At 47.7% G+C, this 13,472-nt stretch overlaps 3 protein-coding genes across 3 annotated transcripts; 2 read left to right on the top strand and 1 right to left on the bottom strand.

The window, feature by feature from the left end:
* Nucleotides 1–5,201: 5,201 nt before the first annotated feature.
* Nucleotides 5,202–5,895, top strand: LOC117835622 (uncharacterized). Its single transcript, XM_034714970.2, has one exon. It carries the CDS (start codon nt 5,208–5,210, stop codon nt 5,553–5,555), a length of 348 nt encoding a protein of 115 aa, XP_034570861.1. The 5' UTR covers nt 5,202–5,207; the 3' UTR covers nt 5,556–5,895.
* Nucleotides 5,896–6,589: 694 nt separating this feature from the next.
* LOC117837722 (EC protein homolog) lies at nt 6,590–7,420 on the top strand. Its single transcript, XM_034717465.2, has one exon. It carries the CDS (start codon nt 6,872–6,874, stop codon nt 7,124–7,126), a length of 255 nt encoding a protein of 84 aa, XP_034573356.1. The 5' UTR covers nt 6,590–6,871; the 3' UTR covers nt 7,127–7,420.
* Nucleotides 7,421–8,024: 604 nt separating this feature from the next.
* LOC117837721 (ubiquitin domain-containing protein DSK2b) lies at nt 8,025–12,748 on the bottom strand. The gene is made up of 8 exons (XM_034717464.2): nt 12,353–12,748; nt 10,063–10,803; nt 9,665–9,954; nt 9,453–9,566; nt 9,321–9,379; nt 9,155–9,183; nt 8,634–8,726; nt 8,025–8,541 (listed from the first exon to the last, which is right to left on the bottom strand). The coding sequence occupies exons 1-8, from the start codon at nt 12,603–12,605 to the stop codon at nt 8,393–8,395; spliced, it is 1,728 nt and encodes a 575-aa protein (XP_034573355.1). The 5' UTR covers nt 12,606–12,748; the 3' UTR covers nt 8,025–8,392.
* Nucleotides 12,749–13,472: the final 724 nt, after the last annotated feature.

Below are 13,472 nucleotides of genomic sequence, written 5' to 3'. Positions count from 1 at the left end.
GTCGGAACGAAGCCTGGCGAGGCGTCGGCTGGGCATGAGCCTACAACGGGAAGAAAGAAAAGGATAGGAAGGAGATACCGGATAAGATGGAGCAGATAAGATAGAAAAGGGACGAAAAAATCTGTTAAAAAAGAAAAAAAATAATTGGTTAATCTACATATCAAGCCACTAATTTTTCATTAATCCTTTTTCCTTTCATAATATAAATTCATAGTATAAATTAAAAGGAAGATGTTAATTTCCTATGTACAACCAAATCAAATAGTTTTGACCCCTTTCATCCACCATGGAAAAACAGGAGGTGCCGTTTTTTTTAGAAATTTGGATTTTTGCCATTGGGCTTCACAGAATTGACATTTCAAAGATTGGCCTCGCAAAATCGCCACCCAAATCGTTAACAACTTGATTTCATTGCCATTTTCTCCATTTAGTGATTTTTATCTCGTTTTCCATTTTCCCAGCACATGAAATGACTAAAATGCCCTTGGCTCATGACTCATCCGTTCATCCCAGCAGGTCATCCTCTACGAGTCTCCGTGCGGTCGCTGCGCCCAGACAAGAATTTTCGGCGCCGACAGCCAGCCCGCCGCCGTCCCTCCCTGCACCACCGTCGCCGCCCCTCTCGCCCGCGCCTCCATCGCTGGCCGCCTCCCATGCGCCGCCGCAACTTGCAGCGAAGCACCGCGCGCCCATGGCGGAGCACCTGCCGGAGCTGTCCCCCGGCGAGGCACTCGACGTGGAGCAGGCGAGCAGCCGTCCCCACAGGAACCTGCCGTCCTGCCGGGGCTGCTGCAGCCGCTGCAAGTGATTTTGACCTGCTTGTGCAGGTTGTGACTTGTGAACGAGTGCTTGTGCAGGTTCTGAAGACTTTCAATTGGAGAGGAAGGCAAATGAAAATAAGATAAGCCAAGCGAATGCATGTTAGCAATGTAATTTTCATGATTGGATGTTTGTGCTGTCAATGTTACAGTTCAGTAGAATTGGATGTAATCTTGGCATTTGGCTACCGTGGAATGAAATGTGTGTCAGTGTCATACTTGGCATTTGGCATTTTTCCTGCAGTTTAGTCAGAGAGAAGGAGAGAAGAGAGGGATGGCGGGGAAGGCGCCCTGGAGGCGATCGCGTATTCGCGCAAGGCGGCCTGACAACGATCACGCGATGACGGCGGCGCACGCGTTCTGCTCAACCGAAGGCATCCAATCCCACCAGATACGTAAACATAATCAAAGGGCACTTTGGTCATTTCCGGTGCTTGTAATTGAAAACGAGATAAAAATCACTAAAAAGGAGAAAATGGCAATGAAATCAAGTTGTCAATGATTCAAGTGGTAATTTTGCAAAGTCAATCTTTACGATGTCAATTCTGCGAAGCCCAACGATTGCGATGGCAAAAATCCAAATTTCTCCTTTTTTTCAAGACATGTATAGCACATTTTTATTAAGAAAAAGAGCAGAATTACAATGATACAGTCTCAAGAAAATCTTGAAACGCAAACATTATTTTAAAATGACTTCAGCTTCGTTAGAAAGTTGTTTCACTTGAGGAGCCACAGCCGGAGGTCTACCAAAATGGCCCATATTTTCCTTGTCAACTCGCTTTTTTGCACACATCCAACGTGGCACGCTGCCATCGGTCTAGAAATTTAAAAAAAATTGAGTTTGAAACTGCTAACCACATCTTCCACGCGGTCTAGAAATTTAACTGAGACGTAAAACATCCAACTGTTGCCAAGGCCCACAGTCCTCGCACCGCATGCGCACGGCCCGAGACAATGTGCCAACCTGCCCCGTTCCCGAAGCCCAAATCCCAATTACTCAGAAACCCTAATAAAAATCTACAAATCAGCGGCAAGTCGTGGAGAAGATGCAGATCTTCGTGAGGAACCTGCTGACCACCTAGCGATGGGGGGACGATCATGCTAGAGGTGGAGAGGAGCGACATGCACGATCAGCAGCCTCATGAGGCAGCTGGAGGACAGCCTGGGAGTCCCGCCCATCACGGTGCTGATCGTGTACAACGGCTCGCCGGTGTGCGTGCTACAACGACGCCGGGACGCTGGCGGACCATAAGGTGCGCAAGGAATCGACGCTGTCCCTGCACTACAACTTCGCGTCCTCCTATTACGCGTTCAAGGTCGAGACGCTCAAGACCCTGCGGATCGACGTCGAGCGCGCGGACGACGACGCGGCCGACAAGATGGAGATCTTCGTGAGGGACTGTTTTATCCCGTGCCGCAAGGGCCGCCGGGTGAGGACGATCGTGCTGGAGGTGGAGGCCACCGACACGGTCGGCAGCGTCATGGCCCAGGTGCAGGGCAAGCTGGGCTACCCGGCGGCCCTTCAGTTGCTGTTCTGCTAGAAAAACGGAACCTTGCTTCTTCACGACAGCGCCGGATTACAACGTGAGGGACGGCATGGTGCTGGATCTGGACATGAATCGCAACGGGGCCGCCGCCATGATCAAGGCCCGTAAGATCAAGGAGATAAAGAGAGCCTGCTGCCGCAGTGCCGCCCGTGCCACAGCAGAAGGAAGCTCACCAATGACAGCTGACAAGACCGCCGCAGGGCGAAGGTAATTATAACTCACAATAATCAGTTCAAGCACTTAATTAAAATGCTTGCACACCTTTTTCCTCATTTTGGTACTCTTGTGATCGCAAGATGATTGATGCTATGCTCAACAATATTTCATTATCTTATATACCAATTTGTTGCTTTTTTATGTTGTTCATCAAGATTCTTGTTGATGCTGTGGTCAACAATATTTTTATCTTATTTATTAATTTGTTGCTTTAGGTATTTCTTTTATGTTGTTCAATGATCCGTGGGCTCTATGGATTATGTCGAAGTCACAGCTCTATATAGTTTTCTCTCTAGTCCAGAAAGAGAGTCTGCTAGAGAGCTCTAACACACCGGACCCGGTGAGCTACTACCCTGGAAAAAGACTAGACTTTTTTTGAACTTAGAAAAAAAAAGAGACGAGACTGATCAACGGCAGACGTGCAAATTATGATTCAATATGGTATACCTGTCCTGCTACCATATATGTTGAATCTGCTCCTGCTTTCCAATATCGATGCCACGATCTGAGGAAGCGTAGGTGCCAAGTCTAGTCGTTTGCCATTGCCTCTAAAACATGGCATCCTTGCGCGCCAAGGATACGACTTTTATATCCTGCTAACTCTGATCATCAGCACCTAACAAGTTGCAAGTAACCCAGTACTAGCACGTTGCGTATAAATGTGCACTGGGTTCAATTCTTAGATGTCGGAAGAAAAACTCACGGCTTGCGGTTTGCGCATCCAAGTCCTAACAATCAATGGCTGCGCCGCCGGCGGAGTGGTCGGAGCTTCTGCCGGAGCTCCTTGAGGCCATTGTCCGGATGACCGGCGACGACTACGACCTGATACGGTTCCGAGCGGTCTGCTCCTCGTGGAGGACTGCCGGCAAGCGCGTCGGCCTCATGCAAGACCACCCCTGGATGCTGCTTTTCTAGTGATCTGCGCTGGTATTTGAAACCCAAATGAAGACATGTATAAATTGTAATACATTCTTGAATACGATACAGTGAGATGCAGTGGCAGATGAAAAGAGGGGGTTCATCTTTCCCTTCCTCTTCCACCCTCCTCTTTTTCCCTTGTACCATGTCGTACAATTTTTTGGATCGCAATAACGTGCGACCGTCGCGCACAGGGAGAGAGCACGATCCCTCCAACCAGCCGATGGCAGCTAAAGATCCAGATCGGAGAAACCAATCCAGCCGATGGCAACTAAAGACCCAGATCGGAGAAACCAATCCATGTTAGCAGGTATCGCTTTCATATGACATCAGCTATGATGTAACCATATTCTTTTAAAACTAGAAATTTGAAGTTGCTATTACTACTTCATTTGTTATCGATTTAAATTTTGTTTACATCGTTGCGTTACTTGTGACGAGTTCAAAACAAGACTAATGTTGCATATATTTGAAGATTGTTTATATGTACTGGTAACTTGTAACATATACTAGTAACAATTTGTGTATAGATGGGTGACAACTTATTTTTTGATAGGTTCCATATATATCCAAGAGACATCATCATCCTCTATTTCTATTCTTAAAAAAGTATTTTGTGCTTATTTGGTGTCAACTTATGTTGATATACTGAATCGACTTATATAAATACTGAGCTTTATATTCTGTTGTCAACTTATATAGATAACATGTGACAACATACATAGAGACAATATATTAATATTTATATATCACGTGCCAACTCAGGTTGCATGGCCTAACATCAAATATCAAGGTATGTAAAAGATTCACTACTAAGTTTACACATAAGTTGTTAGTACCATTACATATAACATATAAGTTGGTAGAACAAATAAAATAACCTCAAAATATATATGATGTGGGTTTTGTTTTGTGAATTTATTTTTAAAGAAATAGAAGTAGAATAAAAATAAATACTAAATGAGAGTATAGTGGTCATCCAAAACAAATCGAAGGCACTAGTACCTAATCTTAGCACCTGTAACTTTTACCGTTGAACAGACTACCGAACCCCCTTTTGCCTAGTTAGCATCCCATCCAGGAACAGACTACCGAACCTCCTTTTGCCTAGTTAGCATCCCATCAAGCACGATTATAAGTTCAACCCACGGTTAATTAGCATGACCCCCTTTGGTTGGGCTTGTGAACCTGCTTTTGCTTTAGCCAAAAGCCAACCAAATGACTAAAAAGCTCTATATGCTTTTGTCCAAAAGCTACCAATACAAATGCAAAAGCACATTTCCCCTGCTTTCAAGTGCTTTTGGAGTAAAAAATTACCCATCTGCCACTCTTAAATGAAGGTAACGCTTCGTTTTATTTTTCTAATCTATGTCCCGCAAGTCACCCGTCCGCCTCCGCATTCGTCCGTCCGCTCCCGGTCGCCGGCCCTCCGGCCTCGGTCGCCGGCCGCCGCCACCTTCGCCGGTCCTCCTCCTGCCGAATCCGGTCCCGCGCCCGGCCGCCGGCTGCCGCACCCCGCCGTCTGCCTCCGGCCATCGGCTGCCGCGCCCGCCCGTCGCCGGCTGCCACACCCCGCCATCCGCTTCTGGCCACCGGCCGCCACGCCCGCCCGTCGCCGGCCGCCGCCATTCTACGCCTATACCGCTGCTCTCACCGCCGTCTCGCGGGATCGCCAGGTACCGGCGCTGGCATCGAACTCTTCACTGCAATGCGCCACGCGGGCGTCGGGCTGACGCCTTCACCTTCACCTTCGTCTTCAAGTCTTGCGGCCGCGAGGTCCGAGGTGTTTCGGCACGTGCTGTCCAGCGACGACGAGCACTGCAAGGCCCCCGCCGCCGCCGGCGACTCCATCTCCCTCCCCGAGCTCTCCCTCCTCGCCATGGGCACCGTGGTGGAGCACGCGGAGCAGGTGGTGTTCTCGGCGGAGTACGAGGAGTTCGCCGTCAGGAACGCAGGGCTGTGCGTGGAGATCACCTGGGCACTGCTGGTGGCCAACATGTCGGCGACGATAGCTAGTAAAGAACCGTGCATAGAGGATGTGCATAGAGGAGCTTGAAACCTGCTAGTAAAGTTACTAGGACCAATGGCTCAGTTCAGGTCTCGATCTTTAACAGTTGAGCTCTGTGTATATGCAGCCAATACTGTGTTACTCATGGTCATCGTCCATGCACTTGCTGATGGCCTGCAACACCGCTGAGACTGATCACCTGATCCCAGCGCTTGGAGATGGAAGGCGGCGGTGTTGTCAGCGCAGGAGACGTCGGCGTCGAGGACGTCGAGGCCGAGCTCCTCCTCGAAGGCCTCCAGCACGGACACCAGCAGCTAGCCCCGGCCTGCTCCTCTCCATGGACACGTTGATTCTGAAGCCTCTCTTGCTGTAGCTACTACTGTTGCTGCTGTCCAGTTCCACTGAAGACACACTCACCAGTTTGCACAGTACATATGAATGGATCAATTGAAATTCACTTCAATTCCGATGGATATTGTTTTATTTATGTGGACCAATCTGATGGATATTGTTTTATTTATGTGGACCAATCACTTTGATGGACAAAGAACATATAAATTTATTTTTTTTCTTTCTAAAACAGTCGTTTACATGCAAATTAGTAAACACATTATTTTATTACAAGCAATTTGCATATAAACACACCCACAGACTTTTAGGGGTATTACAGGTATTTTTTACACAGCCTGCAGTTTCACAGCTGCTCTAACCAAACGGTCTTCTGCTTTTCCCACAACTACTTTCTCACAGCTACTTTTCCATAGCCTACAACTCATAGCAGCTTTTCCAAAAATCACAGCTCAACCAAACCCACCCTTCCACCTTCATTCGCGGACCGCGCAAGGTCGCGAGTTTAGCGTGCAGCGCGCGTGACAGCGTTTCCATTTTGCAGGAAAAGGTTTGCTCGTGAGGCGGTGACTTCTAAAATCCAGTTGGGCCGCGCTATCAGAACCACGCGCGTTTTGGAGCCCACGTTACCTGCATTGGAATTCTTCGCTTCATGGGCCGTCACAAAGCTCCGAGCGAGCCTCCGAGGATACGAACGAGGCGCAGCCGCGACGAATGGGCACGGTGGCACGCGCACCGGGGAACGCTCGGGCTGCTGCACGTATCCCGCACGCGCCCGCGTGTCCGGCCACCTGTGTCCACCCGTCGCGCGAGGCGCGCAGCCGCCCGGCCGCTTTACAGCTCCCGCTCGATCGAGCTCCTTTATATAGGCGCCAGTGAAGCCTCGTTTCGCCAGCGCTACTGCTGCTCACGCCCTGAATCGAACACCCTACCCGGTCTTATCCTCTGTCGCCGTATAGAGCTCGCGTGGGGAGGGAGAAGGCTCGGGAAGGAGCAGCCGAGGCCGGAGAGGCGGCATGGGGTGCGACGACAAGTGCGGGTGCGCCGTGCCGTGCCCCGGCGGCAAGGACTGCAGGTGCTTGTCGAGGGGCGGCGGCGGCGGCGGCAGCGGCGGGCAGCGGGAGCACACGACGTGCACGTGCGGGGAGCACTGCGAGTGCAGCCCCTGCACCTGCGGGCGGGCCACGCTGCCGTCGGGACGGGAGAGCAGGAGGGCCAACTGCTCCTGCGGGCCCAACTGCAACTGCGCCTCCTGCAGCGCCACGGCCTGATCCAGTGATCCATGAGCAGCCCAAAGCCGAGCCACTACTCTAGACCTGTCTGCAGCTCGTAGTATTAAAGGATAGTATACTACTGTAGGAAATAAAGGGCTTATGCAAGTCCAGAGTCTATGTTTGCAGCTCGCATCATGCGATGCGGCGTGGTGATGTGCTACTGTGCTACTGTACGAGAAGACTGAAGGATGGCATGAAAACTATATAAAAGTTCGTAATATGTATGGTGGAATATAAGTTCGTAATATGTATGGTGGAATATGAAATACTCCCTACGTTCCAAATTTTGAATTTTGAATTGTAACATTTTTTAGTTTATAGATTATAGATATTATTATGCAACAATTCATAATAATATATATGAACTAAAAAAGGACCTACAATTTGGAAGCTAAAATGACAATACAATTTTCTACAATTTGGAACTAAAAATGTAATGTCAGTGTTGTGTAAATCCCGGTGAACGGCCTGCTATACAGCGTTGCTGCAACTAGAACTGAACGTGTTGATCCGGGCGAATCAACGTCTCCTGTCTGCCGCGTGCAGATGCCACCGCACCAACAAGAAAACTTGTGCAATAGGCTCATCTTTTAGTCTCACGTTCCTGGTGGGATCTGCCCTATAAGACCATCAGGGCGATGCAACCCAGCAACGTGACTGTTTGCGTTCACTGACCCCCCACAAGATCATTGCACAGGGCACGGAAGTAGCCGGTATTGGCTGCAACTTCGTGTACCCCGTGTACTGGAGACTGACTTCCAAGGACGGCAACTTCAGCAACAGATCATTATTACCGTACTAAACCCCGAAACACTGCTAATCACACATGGGTAACTCTGCAGCTATCACAAAACCCAGAATTCACATGCCAGCAGCGACATGTATAAAACACATCTGAAATCCGGATGCCACCGCGTTCAACACGGTAATGCACCAACACATTTTCCATTGAAAACCGCCACGGTTGGATCAGATAGATGGATAGATGGGGAATCAACAGTTGGAAAGACTACAGGCATACTCTATGGGGTAACATCCGACCGATATGTATGTACACCAATCCAAATTGCAAATACAACACTGTAAAGCAAAGACACGACGACCATGTATGACAAAAGTTAATGGCTGGCTGACTTCCTTTTTATTTTGTTTTCCGGACTATGGACACCGCCTTCAAATTCTTGGGCTTCAAAAACAGTAAGCCGAACACTCCTGCAGATGCGCAAATTTTTGAGATAATGGGCAGCGTCTGACTCGCTTTAGCTACTGGCCAAGATTCCCAAGGAGGCGCTCCACCGCAGCATGTACATTCCCTGCAGTAGCAACCAGTGCTTGGATGTTCTCCGCATTGTCAATGAAACCCATTTCTCGGAGCTGAGTAAGCTGTGTTGCATAAAGCTCCTCTGGTGGCACTGAAATGAAAACATTGTTAATGATCACAAATCGAGAAATACAATAGTCAATATATAAGCATGCAGGTTTTTCAATAGTAGCCTATACTCACCATTGGAATTATTTGGAACACCTAGGCTGCCACCTGATCCAAGCCCGCTGAGCATGCTCATCAAGGTGTCAAGGCTAGGGTTTCCTCGCGTACCTGTAAATATTCCACTGCAGGTGAGTACTCTCACATAAATGTATCTAGTAGGAACTTAAGATCAGTGCACAGCTGCATTCTAACATTGCTCCAGAATGGGGAAGTCATTGCAGTTAGCCTAAAACTCATTACTCATTGCTCCATTGGAAAATTTAATGATCATATGCTACACGGCCTCAGCAGTTTGGCACTAAAAGGTTTAATGGTAATAGTTCTCATGGTAAAATTTATGCCTAAATCATGGCATGACCGAAACATTGAGGAATACAGTCAATCAAGCACCATATGCAAAGCTAAGCTAACAAAGTTGCTGCACAAGCAAAACAACATGAATAGGAGACTCACAACCATTCCCTCTAAACATGACATAGAGGTATACTAATCCAAGTGAAAGAAAACATGATCGGCAAAAGTAACCAGAAACTTACCTGTCGCACTGCCTGAATTGTTGCCATCCCTGAATCAAATCAAACATTCAGAATGAACTCCCAAAAACATAATAATAGCACTGCACAATTCTATTTCAAAAACAAATGTAAAAAATGAAATCTAAGATATATGAAATCCATGTATTGTTGAACTATAAACACTCACTGGCTAGATTGATTTTGACCAAGCTGTCCTAATAAAGTCTGCTGAAATGAGAGTAATTGCTGAAAAGAAAAGAGCAAAACATTTAGGCTTAGTAACGGATAGAAATAGTTAATGTCTTATATCATAAAGTACCTGCAAAGTCTCTGGAGATGTCAACTGGCGAAGAAATTCCGGATTTTGAAACATTTCCCTCAGCTGAGTGTTTGATTCCATCAGGTTTCGTGCATTCGGGTTGAAGTTAAGCAACTACGGACAAGGAGAGTTTACAAAACGACTCAATGATGGGATCCACCATCTACAAAAGAATACAAGAAAACATGGGCTCAAGTTGAACCCTACTGTACCTGGTTCATGGTCTGTGGGTCAGACATAAGGCTCTGCATCATCTGCATCATTGCGGGGTTTTGCAACATCTGATTCAGAAAAGAAGCATCAGGTACACCGCCAAGCATACTCCCCAGGTCTGGTGATCCCAACCCTCCTAGGCCACCAGCGGCACCAGATCTTGGATTGCCAGCAAGACCACTGAGCAAGCTACTCAAATCTGGTGAACCCAACCCTCCCAGGCCACCAGTGGCACCAGTTCTTGCATTCCCAGTAGGACCGGACCGTGCTGCTCCTTGTGCACTCCCAGCTGGTGATTTAAGTAGGCAAACAAAAAATAGTAGCACGTGTAAACATCAATAAGAAACCCCCCCAAAAAAAAACATAGGCATTCAAAACTAAAGTATTCAAGACCTACCATTGCTGCTCCAGGGATTTGGAAGTGGATTGGTATTTGGAGCAGGGGTTCCTGTTGTGGACTCAGAACCGGGAGTTGGAGCATTTGTTGCAGGTTGACCAGGTTGGTTAGACCCCTGATTGCCAAGAAGAGCTGCAAATGGGTTTGAGGCTGTGTTGCCTTCTCCGCCCATTGTGGTTGCATTCAGGAAAGGCTCCTGCACAGTTTCATACATCCGTCGGAGCATATTAAACCCTTCAGGAGAAGATTCAATGTTGCTCATAGCTCTGTCTGTGTTCCGCATCATCTCTCTCATGATTTCAGGGTTCCTAGCAGCTTCGAGAGTTTGTCGGAGAACACTTGGGTCATTGAGCACATGGGCAAGATCTGGATTCCGATCCATGATCTCGCGCAATTGCGGGTTGTTCATGATCATATTACGTATTAAATCTGGGTTGTTCATGAGATTTTGCATTGCTGGCATGTTCATTATCTCCCTCATCAAGTTGGGATTCTGGCTTAAATGCTGCTCAACTTGCTCTAGTTCTGGAAATCCTGGCCCAAATATACCTGATGGCCTGCCACTTCTTGGAGCACCAACGCCCGGAAATAGGCCTCCCAGGCCACCTGCTGGACCACTGCTAGGAGTAGATGAAGCAAGGGGACTGGCAGCAGCAGCAGCAGCAGCAGCAGCAGGTGCACCTGATGCAGCCGATGGGGCGACACCACGCACCAAGTGAATTGTGTGATCTGTCTCAACACCTACAACATACAGGAAGCATGTGCAAAATGCTTAATAATCCAAAATTTAAATTGTACATACTAAATTGACGAAGAAAGAAAGAGAATGTTCCAATATCTGATGTAAACAGAACCAAAAGAACACCCACTTCGAATACCTACAGAATCTATATATGTGCAAAAGGCAATCACCTTGTGAGTACGCCATAAACCTGTAGTATCATTAAATATGAAGTTGCCACCACGTATACAACAGCACACAACCGTACTAATAATATCATTAAATATGAAGTTGCCACCACGTACAACAGCACGCAACTGAACTAATAATAAATCTATATTATCCAGCACTAAGGGTGCGTTTGGATGCAACCCCATGTTGCCGTGCCAAAATCACTGGCCACCCAAATTTTGGCAGCTGAATTGGCCACTTTGGGCACTAAAAATGAACTGTGCTGTGGGCAGGGAACTGGGCGCAGCCAAATCGCGGCTTTTTTTTCCAAACGGCAGACTCTCCTGCAGGCAACGGCCGAAATTTAGCCTAGCCGTCGCGGACGGGCACCCAAACGGCACCCTAAAACAGTACAGCTTCCATAAACTGAACAACACAGTAATTTAGTACACAGTTGTTACATTACATCTTACATGATCAAAAGTAGATATGACAGAGCCATTCAATGGAGAGAAGACAATAAGTGATATCAACCCCTCATTTACTTCTTAAAAATAACACTTCATCAATCAACTGCTACGGAATGAATTCCATCAGATAATCGATGCCTCACTGATTTTTAGTTCCAATGACCAACAAACCAAACACCTTCAGGAAAGTTGAGAACTTTACAGAATTATAATGGAGTATATTTAACTACTCAGCCTATGGTAAATTAAAAAAATGAACTTACCACATTCGATTGATATCAATAGTTTGCATTTACACACAAAATATATTCAAGAATCAAGTACACTCTAGCAAAAAAAAAATACAAATGATAATAATGTATCTCCCCACATGCCAATCATAAGCTAATAATATACCAAATTTCACTTGACCTCCCAAGTCCATCCAAGGGAATCACATAAGTGTTTCCTACGAATACACACCAAGACATGCACAACCAAGTTTTAGAAAGTCTGCATAACATTTTGAATCATATGTGAATCGCAACAGGAGAAGCTGCCTTTTACCTCATCGAATTCTAGGCTCTAATAATATCAATCAAGTTAATGGTATATGTTACGATCGAGACACTACACAGTATCCAACATAACGGTATGCGTTACTTACATCACCAAATCAAACGTGTCAGCTAGCTCATACACAGTAAATCTACAAGGTGGGGTTATGACTTGTACAAGCTAGCATTCATAGCATGGAAAAACGAAATGCAGAATCTAGCCACCATTAATACACTACAAACACAAACAGGCATTTCACCGACAACCCGAACCACGCAGAATTCACAACCCCACCGCCGAATTCACGCGCCGAACCGGCCAATCTCACCCTACGAGGCTAAATCGCGAGCTATTTTACTCTAGCAAACAGTGGATTCGGCGTGGTACGCACCGTAGCTTTCTAGGGTTTGCTCGTCCTTGAGGATGCGGCCCTTGTAGATCAGGCGCTGCTGCGGCGCCGGCACGTCGCAGCTCCCGGCCACGACCTCCTTGAACGCGCCCACCGTGGCGGCCAGGTCGGCCCGCACCGTGAACTTGGAGCCGTTGGCGCACCGGATGTTCAGCGTCGCCCCCGCCGATGCCGCCTCCCCCGCGGCAGCAGGCGGGGACTCGCCGCTCCCGGCGCCTTCGCCTCCGCTCGCCATGGCCTCGAGACCTTGCTCCGATCCGGTCGGCGTCGGCGGCCGCGGCTCCGATTGGGGTTTGGCGTGTGCGCGTGAGCTGCGAGGTCTCTCTCTCTCTCTCTCTCTCTCTCTCTCTCTCCCTCCCCTCTACTTGCAAGGGAACAAGAACTGAAACTCTGAAAGGAGAACCAATAGTGTGTGACGCGTGGGATTTAACGGCGGAGAGCGGCGCGTGGTAGAGGCGATGGACGGCCTGGATTCGTCGCGTGATGTGGAGGTTCGTGCCTCTGTGCGGTGGGGCTGGGATGGGGGCGTGGACCGGGCGCGTGATGGCCGGTGCGTAGAAGGTTCCAGGCCTAGGCGTGTCCGGGTGAGCTACAGCGTACACCGTACAGTGACCGGGGAGGTTCCTCTTCCTCCTCCCTTTTGTGGAACGGGTCCATATACTTCGTTCGGCCTATCAGGTGTTTGAGTATGGTTTATGCGAATATGATCCATGGAATCTACAGGGTGGCTTTTGGTCTGTGGACTGTGGCACTGTGCTGTCCAAAAGAGATCAACGGTGGATGGAGGTTGTCGATGGAGGCGATTTGATGCAGATAAACTTTTTTTAAAAATGTGATGTAAAGAAACTACTGAGCATAAGCTCATAATAATTGGCATGAGTGGCAATGCTCATCTCCTCCAATCCAGTGTAATACCATGGGTTGAGAGGCAATTTGCATACAAGAAAACACAACTTGAGCATCAACCGAATGCTCGAGTAACTTAGGCAATGCATCGATTAAAAATAAAACACAACAAATTTACCACATTGGTAGTAGATGGCATCTATTATTATAATTGCAGGCTTTCTTGTCAATCAGGTGTTCATAGTAGTAAAAAAAA

The sequence above is a fragment of the Setaria viridis genome, chromosome 9 (genome assembly GCF_005286985.2).
Source record: "Setaria viridis chromosome 9, Setaria_viridis_v4.0, whole genome shotgun sequence".
Taxonomy (NCBI): domain Eukaryota; kingdom Viridiplantae; phylum Streptophyta; class Magnoliopsida; order Poales; family Poaceae; genus Setaria; species Setaria viridis.
Note: the sequence above shows the minus strand (reverse complement) of the source record. Positions and strands in the feature narration are given on the sequence as shown.

Coding starts and splice junctions, on each gene's coding strand:
- LOC117835622 (XM_034714970.2), top strand. CDS start 5,208: ATGCGCCACGCGGGCGTCGGGCTGACGCCTTCACCTTCACCTTCGTCT.
- LOC117837722 (XM_034717465.2), top strand. CDS start 6,872: ATGGGGTGCGACGACAAGTGCGGGTGCGCCGTGCCGTGCCCCGGCGGC.
- LOC117837721 (XM_034717464.2), bottom strand. CDS start 12,605: ATGGCGAGCGGAGGCGAAGGCGCCGGGAGCGGCGAGTCCCCGCCTGCT. Junction 9,567..9,664: donor ACCCACAGACCATGAACCAG/GTACAGTAGGGT, acceptor CCTTGTCCGTAG/TTGCTTAACTTCAACCCGAA. Junction 9,380..9,452: donor CATCTCCAGAGACTTTGCAG/GTACTTTATGAT, acceptor TTTTCTTTTCAG/CAATTACTCTCATTTCAGCA.